At 45.5% G+C, this 24,452-nt stretch overlaps 1 protein-coding gene across 1 annotated transcript in view; it reads right to left on the bottom strand.

Annotated features, from left to right (window-relative positions):
- Positions 1–24,452, bottom strand: part of LOC120060291 (T-lymphoma invasion and metastasis-inducing protein 2-like) — a 64,626-nt gene that overhangs the window by 6,979 nt on the left and 33,195 nt on the right. Inside the window, exons 13-17 of the mRNA XM_039009481.1 lie at positions 22,651–22,754; positions 5,262–5,453; positions 3,597–3,665; positions 954–1,079; positions 336–444 (exon numbers count right to left, since the gene is read on the bottom strand). Coding sequence (XP_038865409.1) covers positions 336–444; positions 954–1,079; positions 3,597–3,665; positions 5,262–5,453; positions 22,651–22,754 — 600 coding nt within the window. The remainder of the gene's footprint in view (positions 1–335; positions 445–953; positions 1,080–3,596; positions 3,666–5,261; positions 5,454–22,650; positions 22,755–24,452) is intronic.

The following is a 24,452-nucleotide window of genomic DNA, read 5'->3' as shown; positions in this document are numbered from 1 at the left end:
GTGCAGCACAATGGGGGCACTCCAGCTAGCCACTTTCACAGTTTTACAGTGGGAAGCCATTTACAGTTGAGTTGATATGAAAGAGAATATGGGAGTCTGGAATGATTGAGTGAATACGAGGAGAGGTTGAAGTAAAGTGGGATTGCATCACTTCACCAAGCGAGTAGCTCCACTCAGAGACATTTTAATGGAGTTCATTATTGATGCTGGACCGTAGGCGTCTAGTCAACCATGTCATTTACATAGAGTGCTGGGGTTGGTGGGGATGATGCAATGGAGGTGCAAGGGGGTATTTCGGGCAGGTTGGGGGTGGTGGGGAGAGGGGAGACCCGTACCTCTCTCCAGGACTTTCTGGACCTTGATGTGGTTGGCACAGAAGCCACTGTAGAGCTTGAAGTGATCAGCGTAGTACAGGAAGGATCCACCCAGAGAGAAGAGAAGCTTCTGGAATAAGAGAGAGAGAGGGAGAGTAAGAATGTGTGAAGGAGAGCAAGATGGAGAGAACATGTGAAGTCGTGACCTGACCACTCTCACCTCCCTCTCACGGGACAGTATTTAAAATCCCCCAGGCCTGCCCTCTCTAACCCCTGAGTACAGTGCTTTTATCAACATACAATTCTCCATGGCAAAATGGCAAAATCGATCCGATGCCATGTCGATGTAGTAAATCAATCATGTGTGAACCTGTAACAATCTCGCAATAATAAATACAGATATATCTCAAAGTGTGACAGGACACTCACTGTTCATCATAGCTCATCTATAGTAATGAAGAAGGTTTGGGGGAGTGATTTCACATATTTCTATGTCATTGGTGTGTGCTCATTGGTTAATGCGTCTATGAGTATGCGGTTTAATCATGTCATCTAAGTGTGTGTATATCACGCATGTATGACGAGAGATGGATTGGCAGAGGCAGTTGCAACACAAGGGTCACAAACAGTGTGTCATACCTTAAACTGCACAGGGGTTTCCAGTGTGCTGAAGTCAGGTGAAGAGGCGATCCTCTCCTCCAGCGTCTGCAGGAAGACCCTCTGGAAGTCCAGCATCTCTGGCAGGCTGCCAAACAGACTATCCATCTAAACGAAAGGAGAGACAGGAGCCTGGTCAGTCATCTCTTTACAGCAGTCAGTCAGCGATAGCTATCTCTTTACAGCAGTCAGTCGGCGATAGCTATCTCTTTACAGCAGTCAGTCGGCGATAGCTATCTCTTTACAGCAGTCAGTCAGCGATAGCTATCTCTTTACAGCAGTCAGTCAGCGATAGCTATCTCTTTACAGCAGTCAGTCAGCGATAGCTGCCTCTTTACAGCAGTCAGTCAGTGATAGCTATCTCTTTACAGCAGTCAGTCAGCGATAGCTATCTCTTTACAGCAGTCAGTCAGCGATAGCTATCTCTCTACAGCAGTCAGTCAGCGATAGCTATCTCTTTACAGCAGTCAGTCAGCGATAGCTATCTCTTTACAGCAGTCAGTCAGCGATAGCTATCTATACAGCAGTCAGTCAGCGATAGCTATCTTTACAGCAGTCAGTCAGAGATAGCTATCTCTACAGCAGTCAGTCAGCGATAGCTATCTCTCTACAGCAGTCAGTCAGAGATAGCTATCTCTACAGCAGTCAGTCAGCGATAGCTATCTCTCTACAGCAGTCAGTCAGAGATAGCTATCTCTACAGCAGTCAGTCACTAGTTAACATCCCCCTCTGATGTCTCAGGTGAGAGGCACTTAGGAACAGCCTCTCTCTCTTCCTATCAATTCAATTCATTTCAAAGGGCTTTATTGGCATGGGAAACATGTTCACATTGCCAAAGAAAGTGAAAATATATAATTAACAAAAGTTAAATAATCAATAACAAATTAACAGTAAACATTCCGCTCACACGTTTCAAAGGAATAGACACATTTCAAATGTCATATGGCTAAGTACAGTGCTATAATGATGTGCAAATAGTTAAAGTACAAAAAGGAAAATAAATAAACATAAATATGGGTTGTATTTATGATGGTGTTTGTTCTTCACTGGTTAACCCTTTTATTGTGGCAACAGGTTACAAATCTTGCTGCTGTGATGGTACACTGTGGTATTTCTCCCAATAGATATGGGAGTTTATCAATATTGGATTTGTTTTCGAATTCTTTGTGGGTCTGTGTAATCTGAGGGAAATATGTGTCTCTAATATGGTCATACATTTGGCAGGAGGTCAGGAAGTGCAGCTCAGTTTCCACATTTTGTGGGCAGTGTGCACATAGCCTCTTCTCTTGAGATCCAGGTCTGCCTACAGCGGCCTTTCTCAATAGCAAGGCTATGCTCACTGAGTCTGTACATATTCAAAGCTTTCCTTCATTTTGCGTCAGTCACAGTGTTCATGTATTCTGCCACTGGGTACTCTCTGTTAAGGGACAAAAAGCACAATCTCCCAGTCTCTCGCTCTCTCACACCATCATTAAAAGGTGTTCAGGGTGTCTTGCTCTCTTGTCCGCTGTGTGCCTAGACACGTCTGAGTGACCGATAATGTTGGTTTAATCAGCCCCACTGCTCAGTGTGTATCGATGGATCTCTCCTTTGAGAGTGTCGTCCTGAGACTGAGGTCATGCTCAGTTCACATCAGCGTTCACTAGCTACTGGATGTGGGTCTCCATTAGCATTCCCCAGCCATGGCCTTCTGGGCTCACAGAGGAGGGACAGACACATAAGGACTAATCTTAACCTGAGAGAAGAGTCAATCGTGTATCGATTAAAAATGGAAGACTATAATGCAATGGGAGGTATAAGCATCATTTTAACCACGTTTTGGTCCGATATCAGTAAGGGTTTTAAGAAGGGGAGGTCCTTAGTGTTTATTGCTACTAGAAATGAATTTAACCCCACCCAAATCTAATCAAGCTATCCATCTCTCAATCTGTGACCTCATATGAACCAACCTCCTAAAATTCTAAATTTCTATTAACTCCCCCATCTCCCAATCCCCCATCCTTCCTCCCATCTAATCCTCCCTCCCCCAATCCCCCATCCTTCCTCCCATCTAATCCTCCCTCCCCCATCTCCCAATCCCCCATCCTTCCTCCCATCTAATCCTCCCTCCCCCATCTCCCAATCCCCCATCCTCCATCCCATCTAATCCTCCAATCCCCCCTCCTCCCTCCCCCATCTCCCAATCCCCCATCCTCCATCCCATCTAATCCTCCAATCCCCCATCCCATCTCCTATACAATCCTCCCTCCCCCATCTCCCAATCCCCCATCCTCCCTCCCATCTAATCCTCCATCTCCCAATCCCCCATCTCCCATCCAATCCTCCATCCTGCCTCCCCCATCTCCCAATCCCCCATCCTTCCTCCATCCTCCCTCCATCTCCCAATCCCCCATCCTGCATCCTTCCTCCAATCCCCCATCCAATCCTCCCTCCCATCCCCCATTCTTCCTCCCAACCTCCCTCCCATCCCCTCCCACCAACCCTCCACTCCACCCATCCCACCAACCTCCCTCCCATTGCACCAAACCCCCCCTCTCAAGCTACAAAACCCCCTCTCCCATCCCACCATCCCCTCCCATCCCTCTAAACCCCTCCACTCCCTCATCCCAGGGCACCCTCCTCTACCTCGTCCAGCGTAAGGAAGGTCTCGTTCTGCAGTGGCTTCAGGTAGATCTCAAACAGGCAACTCAGGTCCTGGAGGAAGGAGAGACAGACAGACAGAAAGAGGAAAAATACAAGAGGTAGGTTAGTGATAGGGAATCCAACACTGCATCATAGGGCTGCTATCGGTATCAACAGTTATTCAATCCCCCCAGAAGTGATCCGTTATCTCCTCCTCTTCCATTCTCTCCTCCCTGTGTTTTAATGTGGCTGTGGATCGTCAGGGCTTCACTGGTGATATTCCTATTAGGCTGATTTACGGCCCCCGCCGCACAGCCAACGCAGCACATCACAGACAAATGGTTACAGCCGCTGCAGAGGACGCTGGGAAGGCATTCGCCTCCCCTCTACAAATCACCCACCCACCGCCTCCCAGAGAGAGAGAAAGAAAGACAGAGAGAGACAAGGTGGAAATCATGAAAGGAGCTCTTTAATGTGAGAGAGACAGAGACCGAAAGAGAGAGAGAGAGAAAGAAAGACAGAGACCGAGAGAGACAGAGAGAGAGACCGAGAGAGAGAGCCCGAGCGAGAGAGAGAGATACAGAGAGACCGAGCGAGAGAGAGAAACACAGAGAGAAACAGAGAGAGACATAGAGAGAGATTGAGCGAGAGAGAGAGATTGACCGAGAGACACACAGAGAGAGAAACAGAGAGAGACCAAGAGAGAGACAGAAAGACAGAGAGATTGAGAGAGAGATTGAGCGAGCGACCGAGAGAGAGAGAGAGAGAGACCGAGAGAGAGATTGAGCGAGAGACCGAGAGAGAGAGAGATTGAGCGAGAGAGATCGAGAGAGAGTGAGCGAGAGGGACCGAGAGACATTGAGCGAGAGAGACCGAGAGAGAGACATTGAGCGAGAGACACAGAGAGAGAGAGGTTGAGCGAGAGAGACCGAGAGAGCGAGAGAACGAGAGACCGAGAGAGAGAGAGAGAGACCGAGCGAGAGAGACCGAGAAAGAGAGAGAGACCGAGACAGAGAGAAATTGAGCGAGAGAGAGAGAGAGACCGAGAAATTGAGCGAGAGAGAGAGAGAGACCGAGAGATTGAGCGAGAGAGACCGAGAGAGAGAGACAGCAAGAGAGACAGAGAGAAAGAGAGAGACAGCAAGAGAGACAGAGAGAAAGAGAGAGACAGCAAGAGACAGAGAGAAAGAGAGAGACAGCAAGAGACAGAGAGAAAGAGAGAGACAGCAAGAGACAGAGAGAAAGAGAGAGACAGCAAGAGACAGAGAGAAAGAGAGAGACAGCAAGAGAGAGAGAAAGAGAGAGACAGCAAGAGACAGAGAGAAAGAGAGAGACAGCAAGAGACAGAGAGAAAGAGAGAGACAGCAAGAGACAGAGAGAAAGAGAGAGACAGCAAGAGATGGAGGGAGGGAGGGAGGGAGGGAGGGAGGGAGGTAGGTAGGTAGGTAGGTAGGTAGGTAGGTAGGTAGGTAGGTAGGTAGGTAGGTAGGTAGGTAGGTAGGTAGGTAGGTAGGTAGGTAGGTAGGTAGGTAGGTCCACACAGACCGTGTCTCGGTACTATTCAGTGGCTTTCTCTTTCCAGCTCATCCTGGCGCAACTGAATTGACTGTTTCGGGGAAATTTGCCATTATCTTAAACAAACATAATAGCCAGATAACAAATCATTACCTTGACATAGGACTTCTCTGTGTCCACCAGCTCCTGGATGACCTTGCGGAGCCTCTCGGTGGCACTCATGTGTCGGGGGCAGGGTCTGAGCAGTGTGGGCTCGGCCCCTGGGTGTGGGGGGTCTTTGTGGCCCTCCAAGCCCCCGGAGCCCTCTTGGAAGGTGTGGTACAGCATGCACACCGTCTCCACGCTCTACAGTGGGCGATAGAGACAGGTTAGGGACTGCATGAGTAACATGTACACAAAGCTTACTAGGATCACAAGGACTTTTATCTTGTTTATCTTACCACATAGATATACAGTGCATTCGGAAAGTATTCAGACCCCTTGACTTTTTCCACGTTTTGTAACATCACAGGCTTATTCTAAAATGTATTAAATTGTATTTTTCCCCCTCATCAATCTACACACAATACCCCCAAATGACAACGCAAAAACAGGTTTTAAATTGGTGGCTAATGTATTACAAATATAAAACGGAAATGTCACATTTACGTACAGTACCAGTCAAAAGTTTAGACACACCTACTCATTCAAGGGTTTTTCTTTCTTTTTTAAATTCTTGAATAATAGTGAAGACATCAAAACTATGAAATAACACATATCATGTAGTAACCAAAAAAAGTGTTAAACAAATCAAAATATATTTCATATTTTAGATTCTTCAAAGTAGCCACCATTTGCCTTGATGACAGCATTGCACACTAGGCATTCTCTCAACCAGCTTCATGAGGTAGTCACCAATTAACAGGTGTGCCTTGTTAAGTAAATTTGTGGAATTTCTTTCCTTCATAATGCGTTTGAGCCAATCAGTTGTGTTGTGAAAAGGTAGGGATGGTATACAGAAGATAATCCCATTTGGTAAAAGACCAAGTCCATTTTATGGTAAGAACAGCTCAAATAAGCAAAGAGAAACAACAGTCCATCATTACTTAAAGACATGATGGTCAGTCATACGGGAAATTAAGAACTTTTAAAGTTTCTTCAAGTGCAGTCGCTAAAACCATCAAGTGCTATGATGAAACTGGCTCTCATGAGGACCGCCACAGGAAAGGAAGACCCAGAGTTACCTCTGCTGCAGAGGATAAGTTAATTAGAGTTAAGTGCACCTCAGAATGCAGCCCAAAAAAATGCTTCAGAGTTCAAGTAACAGACACATCTCAACATACACTATTCAGAGGAGATTGCATGAATCAGGCCTTCATGGTCGAATTGCTGCAAAGAAACCACAACTAAAGGACACCAATAAGAGGAAGAGACTTGCTTGGTTCAAGAAACACGAGCAATGGACATTAGACTGGTGGAAATCTGTCCTTTGGTCTGATGAGTCCAAATTTTGAGATTTTTGGTTCCAACCGGCGTGTGTTTGTGAGACGCAGAATAGGTGAACGGATGACCTCTGCATGTGTGGTTCCCACCATGAAGCATGGAGGAGGTGTGATGGTGTGGGGTGCTTTGCTGGTGACGTTGTCTGTGATTTATTTAGAATTTAAAGCACACTTAACCAGCATGGCTACTACAGCATTCTGCAGCGATACTCCATCCCATCTGGTTTGCGGTTAGTGGGACTATCATTTGTTTTTCAACAGGACAATGACCCAAAACACACCTCCAGGCTGTGTAAGGGCTATTTGACCAAGAAGGAGAGTGATGGGGTGCTGCATCAGATGACCTGGCCTCCACAATCACCTGACCTCAACCCCATTGAGATGGTTTGGGATGAGTTGGACCGCAGAGTGAAGTGAAAGCAGCCAACAGGTTCTCTGCATATGTGGGAACTCCTTCAAGACTGTTGGAAAAGCATTCCTCATGAAGCTGGTTGAGAGAATGCCAAGAGTGTACAAAGCTGTCTTCAAGGGCAAAGGGTGGCTACTTTGAAGAATCTCAAATATATTTTGATTTGTTTGACACATTTTAGTTACTACATGATTCCATATGTGTTATTTCATAGTTGATGTCTTCACTATTATTCTACAATGTAGAAAATAGTAAAAAACATAGAAAAACACTTGAATGAGTAGGTGTGTCCAAACTAATGACTGGTACTATAAGTATTCAGACCTTTTACTCAGTACTTTGTTCAAGCACCATTGGCAGCGATTACAGCCTCAAGTTTTCTTGGGTATGATGCTACAAGCTTGGCACACATGTATTTGGCGCCCCCCCTCGGGTTCGTGCCGTCAGGGAGATCTTTGTGGGCTATACTCGGCCTTGTCTCAGGGTAGTAAGTTGGTGGTTGAAGATATCCCTCTAGTGCTGTGCTTTGGAAAAGTGGGTGGGGGTATATCCTGCCTGGTTGGCCCTGTCTGGGGGTATAGTCAGACGGGGCCACAGTGTCTCCCGACCCCCCCTGTCTCAGCCTCCAGTAATTATGCTGCAATAGTTTGTGTCGGGGGGCTAGGGTCAGTCTGTTATATCTGGAGTATTTCTCCTGTCTTATCCGGCGTCCTGTGTGAATTTAAGAATGCTCCCTCTAATTCTCTCTCTTTCTCTTCTCTCGGAGGACCTGAGCACGATTACCATGCCTCAGGACTACCTGGCCTGATGATTCCTTGCTGTCCCTAGTCCACCTGGTCGTGCTGCTGCTCCAGTTTCAACTGTTCTGCCTGTGGCTATGGAACCCTGACCTGTTCACCGGACGTGCTACTTTGTCCCGGACCTGTTGTTTTCGACTCTCTCTACCGTACCTGCTGTCTAACTCTGAATGATCGGCTATGAAAAGCCAACTGACATTTACTCCTGAGCTGCTGACCTGTTGCACCCTCTACAACCACTGTGATTATTATTATTTGACCCTGCTGGTCATCTATGAACGTTTGAACATCTTGGCCATGTATTGTTATAATCTCCACCCGGCACAGCCAGAAGAGGACTGGCCACCCCTCAGAGCCTGGTTGCTCTCTAGGTTTCTTCCTAGGTTCCTGACTTTCTAGGGAGTTTTTCCTAGCCACCATGCTTCTACATCTGCATTGCTTGCTGTTTGGGGTTTTAGGCTGGGTTTCTGTATAGCACTTTGTGACATCGGCTGATATAAAAAGGACTTTATAAATACATTTGATTGATTGATATTTGGGGAGTTTCTCCCATTCTTCTCTGCAGATCCTCTCAAGTTCTGTCAAGTTGGATGGGTAGCGTTACTGGGCACTTATTTTCAGGTCTCTCCAGAGATGTTAGATCGGGTTCAAGTCTGGGCTCTGGCTGGGCCACTCAAGGACATTCAGAGACTTGTCCCGAAGCCACTCCTGCGTTGTCTTGGCTGTGTGCTTAGAGTCATTGTCCTGTTGGAAGGTGACCCTTCGGACCCAGTCTGAGGTCCTGAGTGCTCTGGAGCAGGTTTTCAACAAGGGTCTCGCTGTACTTTGCTCTGTTCATCTTTGCCTCGATCCTGACTAGTCTCCCAGTCCCTGCTGCTGAAAAACATCCCCACAGCATGATGCAGCCACCACCATGCTTCACCGTAGGGATGGTGCCAGGTTTCCTCCAGACGTGACGCTTAGCATTCAAGCCAAAGAGTTCAATCTTGGTTTCATCAGACCAGAGAATCTTGTTTCTCATGGTCAGAGTATTTAGGTACCTGTTGGCACACTCTAAGCGGGCTGTCATGTGACTTTTACTGAGGAGTGGCTTCCGTCTAGCCACTCTACCATAAAGGCCTGATTGGTGGAGCGCTGCAGAGATGGGTGTCCTTCTGGAAGAATCTCCCATCTCCACTGAGGAACTCTGGAGCTCTGTCAGAGTGACCATCAGGTTTTTGGTCACCTCCCTGACCAAGGCCCTTCTCCCCCGATTGCTCAGTTTGGCCGGGCGGCCAGCTCTAGGAGGAGTTGGTGGTTCCAAACTTATTCCATTTAAGAATGATGGAGGCCACTGTGTTCTTGGGGACCTTCAATGCTGCAGAAATGTTTTGGTACCCTTCCCCAGATCTGTGTCTCAACACAATCCTGTCTCGGAGCTCTCCGGACAATTCCTTCGACCTCATGGCTTGGTTTTTGCTCTGACATGCACTGTCAACTGTAGGACCTTATATAGACAGGCCTTTCCAAATCATCTCCAATCAATTTAAATTTACCACAGGTGGACTCCAATCAAGTTGTACAAACATCGCAAGGATGATCGATGGAAACAGGATGCGCCTGAGCTCAATTTCAAGTCTCATTGCAAAGGGTCTGAATACTTATGTAAATAAGGTATTTCTGTTTATTTTTAAAACATGTGCTAAAATTTATGTAATCCTGTTTTCGCGGGGTCTGAATACTTTCCGAACGAACTGTATGTCAAAAACGATCACCATAACAAGCTGTCATACAGTACGAAGCACACAAAAACTAAACCATAGCTTAGAGCGCAACTTAACAAGTTTACAGTTTCACACAGTCCTAGCTGTGTGATCGGCTCAGGGCTGTGATTGGCTCCTATAGTTCTAGTATCTCTACAGTGCCAGTACTGACAGGTGTGTATGTGTGTGTGTGTGTGTGTGTGTGTGTGTGTGTGTGTGTGTGTGTGTGTGTGTGTGTGTGTGTGTGTGTGTGTGTATATTTGAGTGAGAGAAACGCTGATCGTTACATTAAAATAAGCAAGTCTCAGAAAATACCTTGCTTGTCACCATAAATATTGCACAGCGCACACACATTCACACCATACAAATCAATACACTGTAAACAACCCAGCAGGACCCAAATCAAGTCCTCTATTAAGCCAGCAGCTCATAGCTAATTATAGCATGGCCAATCAGGAGACCGGGTGCCAAAGCAGCTTCAAAACTAATCTGTAGAGAGGACAGAGAAGTCACTGGGCAGCAGTGTGGGAGAAGTATAGCTACGGCATAGGGCTGGGCTCAGGAGGCTGGTGGCTCAGGGACCCACTGAGGGGAAGAGGATTCAGGCCTGGGATAGGCTAGGCTGGCCTCTAGACAGGACCACCCAATCAGCAGCTCTGGGTCTCTGCGTGAGCAATGATAATTACACTGAGACTCAGCTGTCCCACTATGCTACTGAGAGGACAGCACCACACTGACAGGATTCTATACTGCTGTAGACTGTAGATTTACAAAATAACAGACTCACGCATACAGGCGAGCATCGACACACACACACACACACACACACACACACACACACACACACACACACACACACACACACACACACACACACACTGAGAGTAGTGGATATGTTTCACCCACACACTAACACAGACCAAAGCTTCTCCATATTGCAGCTGAAAGGCTTGGAGACCAGCTCAAGGAGGAAAAAGGGTTGAAGAATATCATGTTGACATATTATTCAAAGACCCTGCGGCAGCTTCAGAGGCAAACCTGCCTCACACAGACAGATAGCAGTAATTGTGTGCGGCTCTCGCCTGCAGTTTGTTTCTGCTGCTGCAGTCACTGAGGTCCTAGGCCTACAGAGGATCTGGAGAAAACACACACAGAGCTACACACACAGGCATGGATGCACACACACACCCACTCACACACAGGGATTCTCCCTTTCTCGCAGCAGGACTTTGAATCAGTTCTTAATAAGAGTGACCTGTAAGAGCATGACTAGAGGGAGAGAGAGAGAGACTCAGACGTGACTCAGAAGTCTCTGTCTCACACAACAATCCCAACAACACAGTCTGAGTCCAACACCTGACGACTAACCCAAATATCCAATTAAGACCTGCAAAGCCGGCTCGGGAGCCGTGGAGGCGGGAGAGGGAGAGACAGGGATGCAGTAGCAGAAAGGACAAGCACGTCCGACAGCGCTAGTCTCAATTCTACATCCCTCGGTTAACCCAAAACTAAACCCAGAACTGTGGGGTTTTTCTGATTTCACAAGCATAAAGCCTGTGGGAATGCTCGGTAGAATGAGCTGAATCCTATCCTGTCAATTAGCCCAAATTGGAGAACCCATCTCCTATCCGTGTTGTAAAGCCAGACATCTCTCTCTCACCATGAGGAATAGTTTCAGCATCTGTCACAGCACCTACAGCCCTAAAACATGTTGAGCCATAGAGGTTAATACCCATCGCCACACCAGAATCCCATATACCCACTACTGCTGTCCTTCCCTCTCCAAACGGTCAACTCTACTCCCATGGCAATCATCAAGCCTCTCGATCTCAATCCCTCTCTGTCCTACTCACCATGAAGAGCAGACTGTAGAGGAGCCTCCAGGCTGCTGTGGCCTGTCTCTGGGTCCTACGGGCCAGGTTACAGCCCTTCCTATGCAGCCTACCCGGCCTGGACGCTGGCATCACGGCTGGACTGTGTCTGACCGATAAACCACACTTGGTTTGTGCTGACTGGACTGTACTTGATGGGATCTAGCTATTCATCCTGATCCTAGAGGTTCTGAGAGTGTAGGCATTTGACAAAAAACTGCTGCCTGCACCAATCTGCATATCAATCGGAGTGGACGGCCGGACCGAGCGGACAATGCAAACGGAGGGGCATTCCTCCCTCACGCTCTCTCTCTCTACCATCCCATCTCTGGTCCACGTGACCCTGGTCAGTTTCCAGAGAGTATAATGCAGAGGCCAGGCTGCGAGTGTTACTGGCCATGCAGCCTCAACACATCAATACAATGAGGACTCTTCTGGGCTGCTGGATATACTGTGACACTGTCAGGAATAGCTGCATCTGTTCAACAGGCCAGGGGGATTCAGGGGCAGAGGGGGGCATTCATCTGAACTGACAACAACACAGGTCATGCTGTAGGGAGGAGGGGCCCTTTAATTAAGTATTTTGGGTGCTTTTGAAGAAAAACATGAGTCTAAGCCTATCTTTAGAAGCTATGCGTCACGGAAAACAACATCTTACTGAGGCGTCTGGTGTGACAATTGAGGGGGATTTGAGTCCAGTGTTTGCAAACAAAGCTACCCGAGGTCACAAGCTGAGTAGCTTTGGCTTCCAGGCCTCGCTCGCCGACGTGGAGGTGAAAGCCTAGTAGAGGCTACTACTGTAGCTGAGTGACACTCAGAGACTATTTTGTTCCAAACCCAGGTCAGGTCACCTGACTAGAGGCTCAGGTCTGTGGGGGCAGACCACTCCAACACATAACACAAATAACTAGCCTTACTAATGTCTCAGCATAGAAACATGATATTTCATTCTACTAGCTCCCAACCCCTTGTAGTTAACGGCATTCCGAGAATGCAACCAAAATGAGTGTCTAAAAGGTTTCGGAATGTCTGAAAGTATGTGGTTCACTAAAGATATAACTTCACTAAAGATATAACACTGGATATATGTTGATGATCTCTTTCACAAACTCCAATGTGATCGCAAAGGCTAGGTATTGTTCATGTGAAATCCTAATCATGTTGACCTTGTAGAGGTCAGAAGGAGCTGTTTGTGAAGAGGAGCGGTTTGTGGAGAGATTAATACTCCTGCTCGCCAACTGGGGTGATTAACAAGCCTGGTATTTTCCACACACGGGGAAGGTGTCATCCACAACACCTCTTTCATACACACACTGGCAGCCAAACACATCCAAGTGTCTTCTAAGCCAAGGTCAGAACAAATTTTAATTTTTTTACAATTTTATTTCACCTTTATTTAACCAGGTAAACTAGTTGAGAACAAGTTTTCATTTACAACTGCGACCTGGCCAAGATAAAGCAAAGCAGTGCGACACAAACAACAACACAGAATTACACATGGAATAAACAAGCGTACAGTCAATAACACAATAGAAAAAAATAAAGTCTATATACAGTGTGTGCAAATGGCATGAGGAGGTAGGCAATAAATAGGCCATAGTAGCGAAGTAATGACAATTTAGCAGATTAACATTGAAGTGATAAATGAGCAGATGATGATGTGCAAGTAGAGATACTGGTGTGCAAAAGAGCAGAAAAGTAAATAAAAACAATATGGGGATGAGGTAGGTAGATTGTGTCTCCTAACGTCTCCTAAGCCAAGGTCAGAACGCACTCCAACCTGGCTCCACTGACATGTTATTCAAATATTATTCATATACAGTGAGGTTAGAAACAAACACAGCCCAAAGACAAACAAGAGCTGTCAAACAGTTGAGTGAAGCCGGATACTGTTCATTCTCCCCTCTCACCGCCAGACATCAAACAGTTGAGTGAAGCCGGATACTGTTCATTCTCCCCTCTCACCGCCAGACATCAAACAGTTGAGTGAAGTCGGATACTGTTCATTCTCCCCTCTCACCGCCAGACATCAAACAGTTGAGTGAAGCCGGATACTGTTCATTCTCCCCTCTCACCGCCAGACACTAAAACAGTCATTAAAAGCAGAAGGCTCAGCCTACTTTAAGTTATGAACCGCTTTTCAAATCAAAGAAGAATCCTCCAGGCGCCAAAATAATTTCTCTTTACGAAAATAAACAAACCCGAATGGAACGTCTAAAGTGTAAAGCCGGGGATAAAATACGGGGCGTCCCTCGGGCCGGCTCAGCCCATTGCTCACAGGAGAGTGTCCTGTCACACCACAGTAAGGCTCTGACAGAGGCAGATTCATCCCTCAGGTTAGGCCTATTGTGTCATGTTGCCATCTGCTTTTTAGGGCTCAATAAATAAAGACAGTTTCTCATAAATCAAACAGGGAGGGAGGGCCCCAGTACCTCTGCTATTCCCATTATATGCTTTATTATTCATTCTAAACAAATATTATTCCACCGGGGTCTCTGAGGAGACTTCAGAGTGAATGTTTTAATAATGAAACACCCTCAGATTAAAAATCCATTCTGAGGAGTCCCCATAGGGGGTTGAGAACAACAGTATTATATTGCATCCCCACGACTAGAACAACAAAGTAGGAAAACGCTAGCAGCACCCCGACCTGCCAAATATGACTGATACAAAACAACAGCATAGGAAAGATACTAATATTGTAGTGAACAATTTCTCAACATGAGACCAGTTCATATAAATTGAAAGCACAGGAAGAAGCATGGTGAAACCTGCTAGCCGCATGACCTGGTGCCCTGATATAAAACAGAGAATGGTGATAGCCAACACTACCGCTGGGCCACAAACCTGCCACAGAGGATGTCTGATAACATCCGATTGGGCATCTAGCAGGCTACCCACAGAACAGTCCCTAATACAAAGCACAACCATAAAACCAGTAACAGCCAAGCCAACCTTCCCTCTGACCTACTTGGTAATAAACTCTTCCCAGAGACAGGTTGACAAACCAGTAGGACTATCCTGGGTGCAAATGAATACTGAGATAGAAGAGGAGGAGAGGGGCCTGCAGCGCAGTGCTAGAGACATCACTACCGGTCCAGGTTCGATCCCAGGCTGTGTCTCAGCCAGCTGCGACCGGAAGATCCATGAGGCGGCGCACAATTGGCCCAGCGTCGTCTGGGTTAGGGGAGGGTTTGGCCGACTGGGATGTCCTTGTCCCATCGCGCTCTAGTGACTCCTTGTGGCGGCCGGGCGCATACACGCTGAGTTCGGTTGCCAGCTGTACCGTGCTTCCTCCGACACATTGGTGCTACTGGCTTCCTGGTTAAGCGAGCAGTGTGTCAAGAAGCAGTGCGTCTTGGCGGGGTCATTTTTCGGAGGACGCATGGCTCTCGACCTTCGCCTCTCCCGAGTTCGTACGGGAGTTGCAGCGATGAGACAAGACTGTAACTACCAATTGGATATCACGAAAGGGGTAAAAAGTACCAATATTATTTTGTATTAAATAGAAGAGGAAGAGTGATACAGTAGCCCAATGCTAGCGCTACAGTTGTATTGTTGGTAAAAATGGTTTGTATTTTAAATGTGTGTGACTGTCGTTGACTATCAGTGTATCAATCAGTGTTTTGTTACTTGTCATGTTTTGGTTTTTTTGTGGACTCCAAGAAGAATAGCTGCTGCTTCTGCAAAAGCTAATGGGGATCCAAATAATTAAATATGCCTTCTTGACCTAGTAGTATATCAGAGTGAATTGAACTGACCATTGATCCAGTGGGGAGCTGCTATGCATTAATGTACTGTATGCAATCTATATAGTTCAATAAATCATCAGTAGAGGCAGGTTGGAGAAGTGTAAAGCACAAAACACCAGTGATACAGTATCCCACTACTAGCATGACCTGGAATCTGTACTGAAGAAACATATGACACTACAGTATATACTGTGGCAGCCTATAATAAACCGTGCTCAAACACCTAGAAAAGGCAGAGGTGGGTTACCAGGAGTCCAGTGCATGGGTCGGGGACAGTAGGTTTCTCACAGGCCACTCATCCAGCCATGTCATCTAGCAGCTGGGCCAGCTTGTCCTTTAGCAGCTGCCTGAGGGTGAGCAGGGCCGAGCACAGAAACAGGTCCTTCTCTGCTTCACAGCCTCCTGGCCAGAACCAGCACATGGCCAGCAGGGAGCACCGAGCCTGGGACTGGTCTCCCAAGCGGCGCAGCGGTCTAAGGCACTGCATCTCAGTGCAATAGGCGTCACTACAGTCCCTGGTTCGAAGCCAGGCTGTATCACATCCGGTCGTGATTGGGAGTCCCATAGGGCAGTGCACTATTGGCCCAGTGTCGTCCGGGTTTGCCGGGGTAGGCAGTCATTGTAAATAATGACTAATTTGTTCTTAACTGATTTGCCTAGTTAAATAAAGGTTCAATTAAAAATGTAAAATGTAAAACATCAGGTTGGTGAGGTAGATGCAGGGCCTGGCCTCTTCCTCCTCCGCCACCACCCTCCTCCTCCTCCTCTCACCCATCAAACCACCAACCAGCCCTGAGCTATGGTATAGGGCTGACTCCAACGCTCCCCAGCTCGCCTCTTCCTCTCCTCTGGCGAGCCATCTACGCCTCCATCGATAGGTCTATCTCTCCTTCCCTCTCCCTCTATCGCTCTGCAGTGGGCCTGCTCCAGATGCTGGGGCCACTCCCCAGCCATAAACCCAGATTATAAGGCTAGTCACGGCCATATGGTGACTGATAGACTTAGTCATCACCACCACCCACTCCACAGGCAGGCACGAGAGGGGGGACTGTAATTGTCTGTGTTTAGGGGCCTCCCCCCAAGGAGGACTTAAGTGGGTGGGAGAAGTTTAAAGGGGTTGTAATCCATTGGTCTTTATTTCTAGTGTCCATTGGTCTTTATTTCTAGAGTCCATTAGTCTTTGCTAGAGGAGAGTAGTAATAACACAGTGAATGGAGAGCATATCTGACCTCTCACATTCACACATATAAAAAGGTTTTGAAAACCCCTTTCAGCTGTTCTCAGCCTAGACCCGAGTACAGAGCAATGGAATTCTTAACAGCAATGGCACCCAAAATACATGCTGCCATTTACAGTAAGCTGCCCAGTCAGTTCCTGGAAGCACCAATTTTTGTTTCCCCACAGTCACTAAATCGTCAATTAGTGAATCAAACTAAGCCATTGGACTTTGGTGGAAAGGAAGGGTAAGGGAAGGGTGTGGTTGCTGCCCTTTGTGTGGTAAAATCCCTTTAAAAGGATCTTAGTGAAGGGTTGGAGGAAGTTAAGGAACTTACTCTGCTCAGCCAGTTGACCAATGGTATCTGTGACACAACAACTTCATACCACTGCCAGCCTATAGAGGCTGGTGATGTGTGATATAATATGCTATTTCATTCAGTGGTACAGCTCCTCAACTGGTATTAATGACTACAACAAACTGGTATTACAACAAGCTGTAAATGTGGTTGAAAATGTTTTGTGTCATAGTGATTATGGATGGTATCTATAGTGGGTATCATAAGTATTACCCACTTAGATTTTTTAAACATTTTGTTGCGTTACAAAGTGGGATTGAAATTAAGGTAATTGTGATTTTTTTTGTCATTGATCTACACAAAACACTCTGATTTCAAAGTGGAAGAAAAATGTGAACACCAAAAAAATGGATGAAAAATAAAATACTAATACACCTTGATTAGATAAGTATTCACCCTCCTGAGTCAATACATGTTAGAATCACCTTTGACAGTGATTACAGCAGTAAGTCTCCAAGAGCTTTGCCCACCAGTAGTATTGTGCAATATTTGCCCATTATTCTATTCACAATTCTGGACGCTCTGTCAAGGTGTTGGTGATCTAGACAATTTCAGGTCTTGTCATAGATTTTCTAACAGATTTAAGTCAAAACTGTAACTTGGCCACTCAGGAACATTCACTGCGTTCTTGGTAAGCAACTCCAGTGTAGATTTGGCCTTGTGTTGTAGGTTATTGTCCTGCTAAACACGTGGGTAAAGCAGCATTTTGAAAATGAGTCATTGGCTTTGATACTCTGATTTGTTAGAAATGATCCAATCGGCCTTCCGAGTGGCAGAGTGGTCTAAGGCACTGCATCACAGTGTTGCGGCGTCACTACAGCCTGGGGTTCGAGACCAATAGCATTAGCAACAAGTCCCCAAACAACAACAACATGGCAGCAGGCAGGGAAGATTTGTAAGCACTTCTAGACACAACAACACTGCTCATCCCTGTAATATGAGCAAATTAGAAACCACTAGACCAATTAATCAAAGTCAGTCAGTGTTCTGCAGCAGGCGATTACATGCTGTGACAAGAGGCTTGAAATTAGTCTTTCTTTCCCATTCATCTCCATTCAATCACTGGCTGGCTGGATGACTGGCTGCTGTGGCAGTGGGTATCTATGCTGCCTTCCTGATACATGGGTGATATTCTTCCCATCGACTAGATTGTTTTTCTCAGGGACACAAATTGACTCTGGTAATCAGATTTGCCACAACAATATCTCAAATGCTCGCTTTTACTGCATGTATGTCACGTCCGTTTAAAGGAGTGGACCAAGGGACAGCGTTGTGAGCATACATACTTCTTTATTAACGATGTCGCCAACAAAACAATAAACCTCCAACCGACAGGTGAAGCCAACGTAGTGCATCCAGGCAACTAAACATGGACAACTACCCACAACACCAAAATGGAAAATGGCAACCTAAATAGGATCCCCAATCAGAGACAACGAGAAACAGCTGTCTCTGATTGGGAACCCATTCAGGCCACCATAAACCTACATACCCCTAGACAAGACAAAAAAAACCTAGACAATACAAAAACTAAACAAACCACCCTTGTCACACCCTGACCTAACCAAAATAATAAAGAAAGCAAATATAACTAAAGTCAGGGCGTGACAATGTACCAAGATGTCTCAGTATCTCTTGCTCACACACGCTTACGACTACACAAACACAACTCCCACACGCACACACGCAAATAAAATAAAATACATTTTCATTTGTCACTTGCTTTGAAAACAACAGGAGTACACTAACAGTGAAATGCTTACATACGGGTCCTTCCCAACAATGCTGAAAGAGAGAAACTAGAGAATTAACAGAAAAGTAAAACACGTAATAATAAAAGTAATAATAAATACACAATGAGTAATGATAACTCAGCTACATACACTGTGTATCAGTACTGAGTTGACATGCAGGAGTACGAGGTAATTGAGGTAGATGTATACATATAGGTAGGGGTAAAGTGACAGATAATAAGCAGTAGCAGCAGCGTAATGAGTCAAAAGAGTATGTGCAAAAATATCAATGCAGATAGTTAAACAGTTAACCAAATAGCTACCAGACTAACTATTTAGCAGTCTTATGCCTTGGTGGTAGAAGCTGTTCAGGCTCCTGTTGGTTCCAGACTTGGTGCATCAGTACCTCTTGTCATGCGGTAGCAGAAAGAACAGTCCATGAATTGGGTGGCTGGAGTCTGAGCATTTTTAGGGCCTTCCTCTGACACCGCCTGGGATAGAGGTCCTGGATGGCAGGGAGCTCGGCCACAGTCTCACACACACACACAGTCTCTCACACACACACAGTCTCTCTCACACACACACAGTCTCACACACACACACAGTCTCTCACACACACACACACACACAGTCTCTCTCTCACACACACACACACACACACACACACACCTCTCAGTTTGTACAAAGACAAGCACAGTGGCCAGTGCAGCAGCAGCCAGAGGTACTGCAGTGCAGATCCCAGCGCACGGGACTCATTCTTGTCATTGGGCAAACAGAGAGAGAGCAGAGGAGCCTGTCCTCGCTAATCCACCTCCTCACTGACCTCAGACCAGCTACTACACAGACTGAACACAGCCGACTGGGACATACTACACAGTAAACCCTACAGGCATGGTAGCACTGTGATGTATAATGTAACAGTGCATTGGGACGTTACAGAATGACGCATACAGCAGATTGTCAATGTAAGTACTGAACACAGGGGTGCAAGCAAATAGTCAGCCTAGATATGTGTAGCCCAGTGTATAGTCTCGAGAGGGAGATTTTAGGAGCATCAAAACAGCATACAGATCATTATCTCTCCTCAGTGCTGCACTGTTACTGTTCAGTCCACTGAAGTCCGGATCATTAAAACCTGGCTCTTCAGATGACTGAACTCATTAATGCAGCCCAATAATAAAGTGTTCCAACATGACGCATAAACACACTTTAATGACTTAAATAAGTTATTATTTACATGTAAAAATAACCTGACAAGAACAAAAACTCCCTGGGACAAAAATAAACATGAATTGAATCAAGAGACATCCATTTGCATATTTACAGAACGAAAAGTGGAGATGTTACAGTTTGGAAGTGATGAAAGCGGTGCATTACCCGGGACCTACACTTTTCTTGCTACAGAGCTAGTCTAGAGCTCCCCAGCCTCGCCTCCTTGACCAAGTCACTATTCAGTCCTAAATCAGAACATGATAACACAACAAACTCTTTGAAATCAAAAATGTAGGCTTGGGGTATAATTGCTCGCTAACAATATTCACCCAGATAGGAAGGAAACACAACCTCCTGACTTTAATTGTAAGACAGACAGACAGACAGACAGACAGACAGACAGACAGACAGACAGACAGAGACAGACAGACAGACAGACAGACAGACAGACAGACAGACAGACAGACAGACAGACAGAGACAGACAGACAGACAGAGACAGACAGACAGAGACAGACAGAGACAGACAGAGACAGACAGAGACAGAGACAGAAATCAGTGGAGCACTATCACCATTGTAAATACAACTATATGTATTTGTTTATTTATTTTGTACTTCAACTATTTGCACATTGTTACAACACTGTACATAGCCAATAATATAACATTTGAAATGTCTATATTCTTTTAAAACTTTTGTGAGCGTAATGTTTACTGTTCATTTTTGATTGCTTATTTCCTTTGCCAAAGCAATGGAAGTAGACAATAAACAAAAGGGAAATAAGCAATGCAAACATATGTTTCCTAATCCAATAAAGCCCTTTGAATTGAAAATTGAATTTAATTGAGAGAGAGACCGACAGAGCGTACAAGACACAGAGAGAGACAGTGAGAAAGAGAGAGAGAGAGACAGAGAGTGACAGAGACCGAGAGAGTCTCCACAATTAAGAGGTTAAAAGACCTGTGCCTGCTGTCACCCAAAGCACATGGCCTACAGCAGAGCCTGGACCTGCTAGAGCAGTACTGCCAGACCTGGGCCCTGGCAGTAAACCCCAAAAAGACTAAAATAATGATTTTCAAGAGAAGATCCAGATCTCAGGGAATAAGACCAAAGTTTTCAATTGGTACAAAATATACAGAGTATTGCACACACTACAATTACATAGGTTTAAATATAAGCTCATCTGGACACATCAATGAGGCAGTGAATGAACAGAAAGAGAAAGCACGCAAGGCATTTTCCGGAATTAAAAAACAAATTCAAATTGAAATAACTATAAAAACGTGGCTAAAACTAATTGAATGTGTCATTGAACCAATTGCACTTTATGACAGTGAGGTGTGGGGTCCACAAAACACGATTTCACCCAATGGGACAAACACCGCTTTGAAACCCTGCATACAGAGTTCTGTAAGATTCTGCTACATGTCCAGGAGAAAACTACAAACAATGCATGCCGGGCAGAATTAGGCCAACATCCACTAATAATAAAAACAACAAAAAAAAGAGTAATTTAGTTTTGGAAACATCATAAATACAGTGACATCCTCTATCATTACCAAGCCCTGCAATGCAGAAAGTTAAGCAAAGAAAATAGCTCCTCATCCAACTGGTCCCTGAGTTTGTGAACTGAGTTCACAAACCTGTTCTTCTAACACACTGAAGCCCAATCAATCAGAATTACAACCAAATTACAACACAGTCAAAACAAAACTACACTACCTATTGGGAAACACAAGCACAAAGCAAAATGCAGTGCTATCTGGCCCTAAATGGGCAGTACACCATGGCAAACTATTTAACCATGGTTACTGATCAAAACCTTAGAAAAGTACAGGCTCAGTACAGGCTCAGTGAGTACAGGCTCAGTGAGCACAGTCTTGCCATTGAGAAGGGTAGACAAAACATTTAGAGACTGTCATTTCCCCAAATTTGAAACCCTTATTCAAGGTTTCAGACCTCTCTGATGAGATTATGCTAGGGGGGATGCAGAGAATGGGGGGGACGCAGAGAGCTGTGGGTTGGCAGCGCACTACATTGCTGCCTGCCATAAGATGAGGGATAGTGACTGACAGGCACTGTCCTCTAAGCCATTGTTATTATATGATTATTTTTACCCTTGATTATTTTGGTTACTGAATGCCCCGTTGACAATCTTGATTATTATTATTATCATTTTAATTATGTTAATATTGTACGCTTTGGCAATATGTACATTGTTATGTCATGCCAATAAAGAAATTTGAATTGAATTGAGAGACAGAGACAGAGACAGAGAGACAGAGAGACAGAGAGACAGAGAGACAGAGAGACAGAGAGAGAGAGAGAGAGAGGCAGAGAGAGAGAGAGGCAGAGAGAGCGACAGAGATACTGAGGTCTATTCTCCCTCCATGCTAGGGATGGAGCCATGAAGGAAATGATGCTAGCAGTGGGCTTTGGACCCTGCCTCATCCCTAGCAGACCAACCCTGACTGTCTTTACAACTCTCTACTATTCAGGATGTCTATCTGGGGTAATATTCATGTGCTGGGGCCTCAGTGTGACAGTGAGAAGGTTAATAGCAGGCAGAGGAGTGTTGACAGTATGGGCATTAGACCGAGACACAGGGCCTCTCTCTGAGTGTGACAGTAACAAGCCGTCTTTCGACTGAGCCCAGGACGGTGTAATTATATACAGATCTCTCTAAGAGTGGTGCCAAGTCATCTTCAGCCTGGCTACCACAGCACAGCTGTCCTTGTGAGGGGCGCCGAGCAGTAAACACATTTATACGCACAGCACACACACTCATTTGCACACATATACTTTAGCAACTATGTTTCAAGATTGCTTATGTTCATGATCTCAAAGCTCTGTTGATTATTCTATAGTGTGAATTAATCTTTCTCTCAATCTGTCTTCCTCTCTGTATGTTTATTCTGACTCATCCTGCCCAGTGTGGGCAGTACCAGTGGCAGCGTAGATTCAGTCTTACCTTACTGTGTTGTACGGCCCTGTGGCTGTTGTGGGAGTGCTGTAGCCCATTCTCCAGCCCAGAGCCTAAGGACTCACCAAGGACCTCTGGCACCAAGGACACATCTGCAAGACACAGCAATTAGCATTAGCATCACATTTACGGGATGATGTTCACTGTTTTATAGTTAACTGGCTTGGCCATTTAATACAAGCACAGCCAACTGGAATACTGGTATGTATGAAGGAAATTCTGTTGTCCTCGAGGCCAGTGCTGTCACACACCATTTCCTCTGAGATGGGGTGATGATTACAGTTCAGCATCCATCTGCTGACCACATAGCACACACACAGTTCTGTAGTACCAGTGTACCAAGCAATCATAGGTGTCGACAGGGAGATGTGGACTAGACATGCAGCATTCTAAAACATCATCACAGTGAAGTGGCTCTTCCATTTGTCAGTCAAGGGAACCAATCGAACAGTTCCCTTCGTCTGTTGGACATGGTCTCAGCGGAGAGCTGATGATAATTAACTCCTGTAGCAGTTTTCCTAAAAATCACATTTTGGGAAAGCTCGCAGTCACACAGTGCCTCTGGTTAAAGGCACCAGATTAACTGAGGTCAGATCTGATTACACTAACTGGGTCTGGTAGGGATATCTACCCTTCCTGCCTTCTTCCCTTCCTGCTTCTAACAAACTCACAGGCTATTGGGAAATCAACTCAGCACATGAGCACAATCAATTGATTTGACATTTTGATTGGTAGGTAAACACCTGAAGAATGAGGCTTTTCAGAGGCACTTATCAGAGAGATGTAGCTGAACAAACCCTTTCCCTACTAAGCATATCTCAAAGCAATATAACATGTCACAAAACATTTCACACACACCAGGGGTCTTGCCTGGTTGTTGTCACACTAGTATGGTTCAGAGAGTTGACCTCTCATCACCCTCGTCAGCCTGACTGGGATCACACCCCCTCTAGAGGCAGAGGATGAAACTGCAGTCATGTTGCAGGCCTATCTCATATCTTATGTACAGTAAGATGCTTTTATCTCCATCTGAGTGGCAAGCCAGTGGCTACACAGTTTTCAGTAAGTTGTACTGCATGTCATCATCAGTCCTGTAGTGTGAAGTGTTGCCTGGGGTGTTAGTTCAGGATGTTGTCGTGACAAATTACTGTCATTCACTCTCTTTTACAACTGTGAGAACTCAACACCCTAACTACTTGAAGGAGAAACTTTCTCAGTTCTCATACGCAGAATAAATGACCTAAAGCATAATTACATGAAAACCCTATCTGTATAAATAGTGTGGTGAGATAATCCCTCAGAGATTCAAATTGCTGCATGAAAATTCATCATCATTTCACTAACAAGCAAAACTATGAAGACATAGACCGAAGCGTCACCAGCTAAAGCAATTACACAAACGTAATTTCCACTGTATAAAAGACACTTCTTCAAAGTCATGAAACATAAATATACAGTAGAGGAAAACATGACTATATATTTTGATACCCTCACCTTAGAAATGAATATATTTTGATACCCTCACCATAGAAATGAATGCCAGTCGGGGAAGAGTAAAACTATGTGTAGTTTAAAAGACTAACGCCTGCTCATGCAACTGTGACTGTTTCAGCTAGCTGCATGCGAGGCGTTACTCCAGAACCCTGCCTCACTGTGTCAGTCATCACCGGAAACTAAGCCTACGATAGGAAGAGACCTTTAGTAAAACACCTTCTTATTAAAACACTTCCTCTCTCCCCTGAACATACATGTACCTATGCTTAAGACCTTTCTAGACATTTCCACTGCTC

This window comes from Salvelinus namaycush, chromosome 15, assembly GCF_016432855.1.
Source record: "Salvelinus namaycush isolate Seneca chromosome 15, SaNama_1.0, whole genome shotgun sequence".
Classification (NCBI taxonomy): domain Eukaryota; kingdom Metazoa; phylum Chordata; class Actinopteri; order Salmoniformes; family Salmonidae; genus Salvelinus; species Salvelinus namaycush.
Note: the sequence above shows the minus strand (reverse complement) of the source record. Positions and strands in the feature narration are given on the sequence as shown.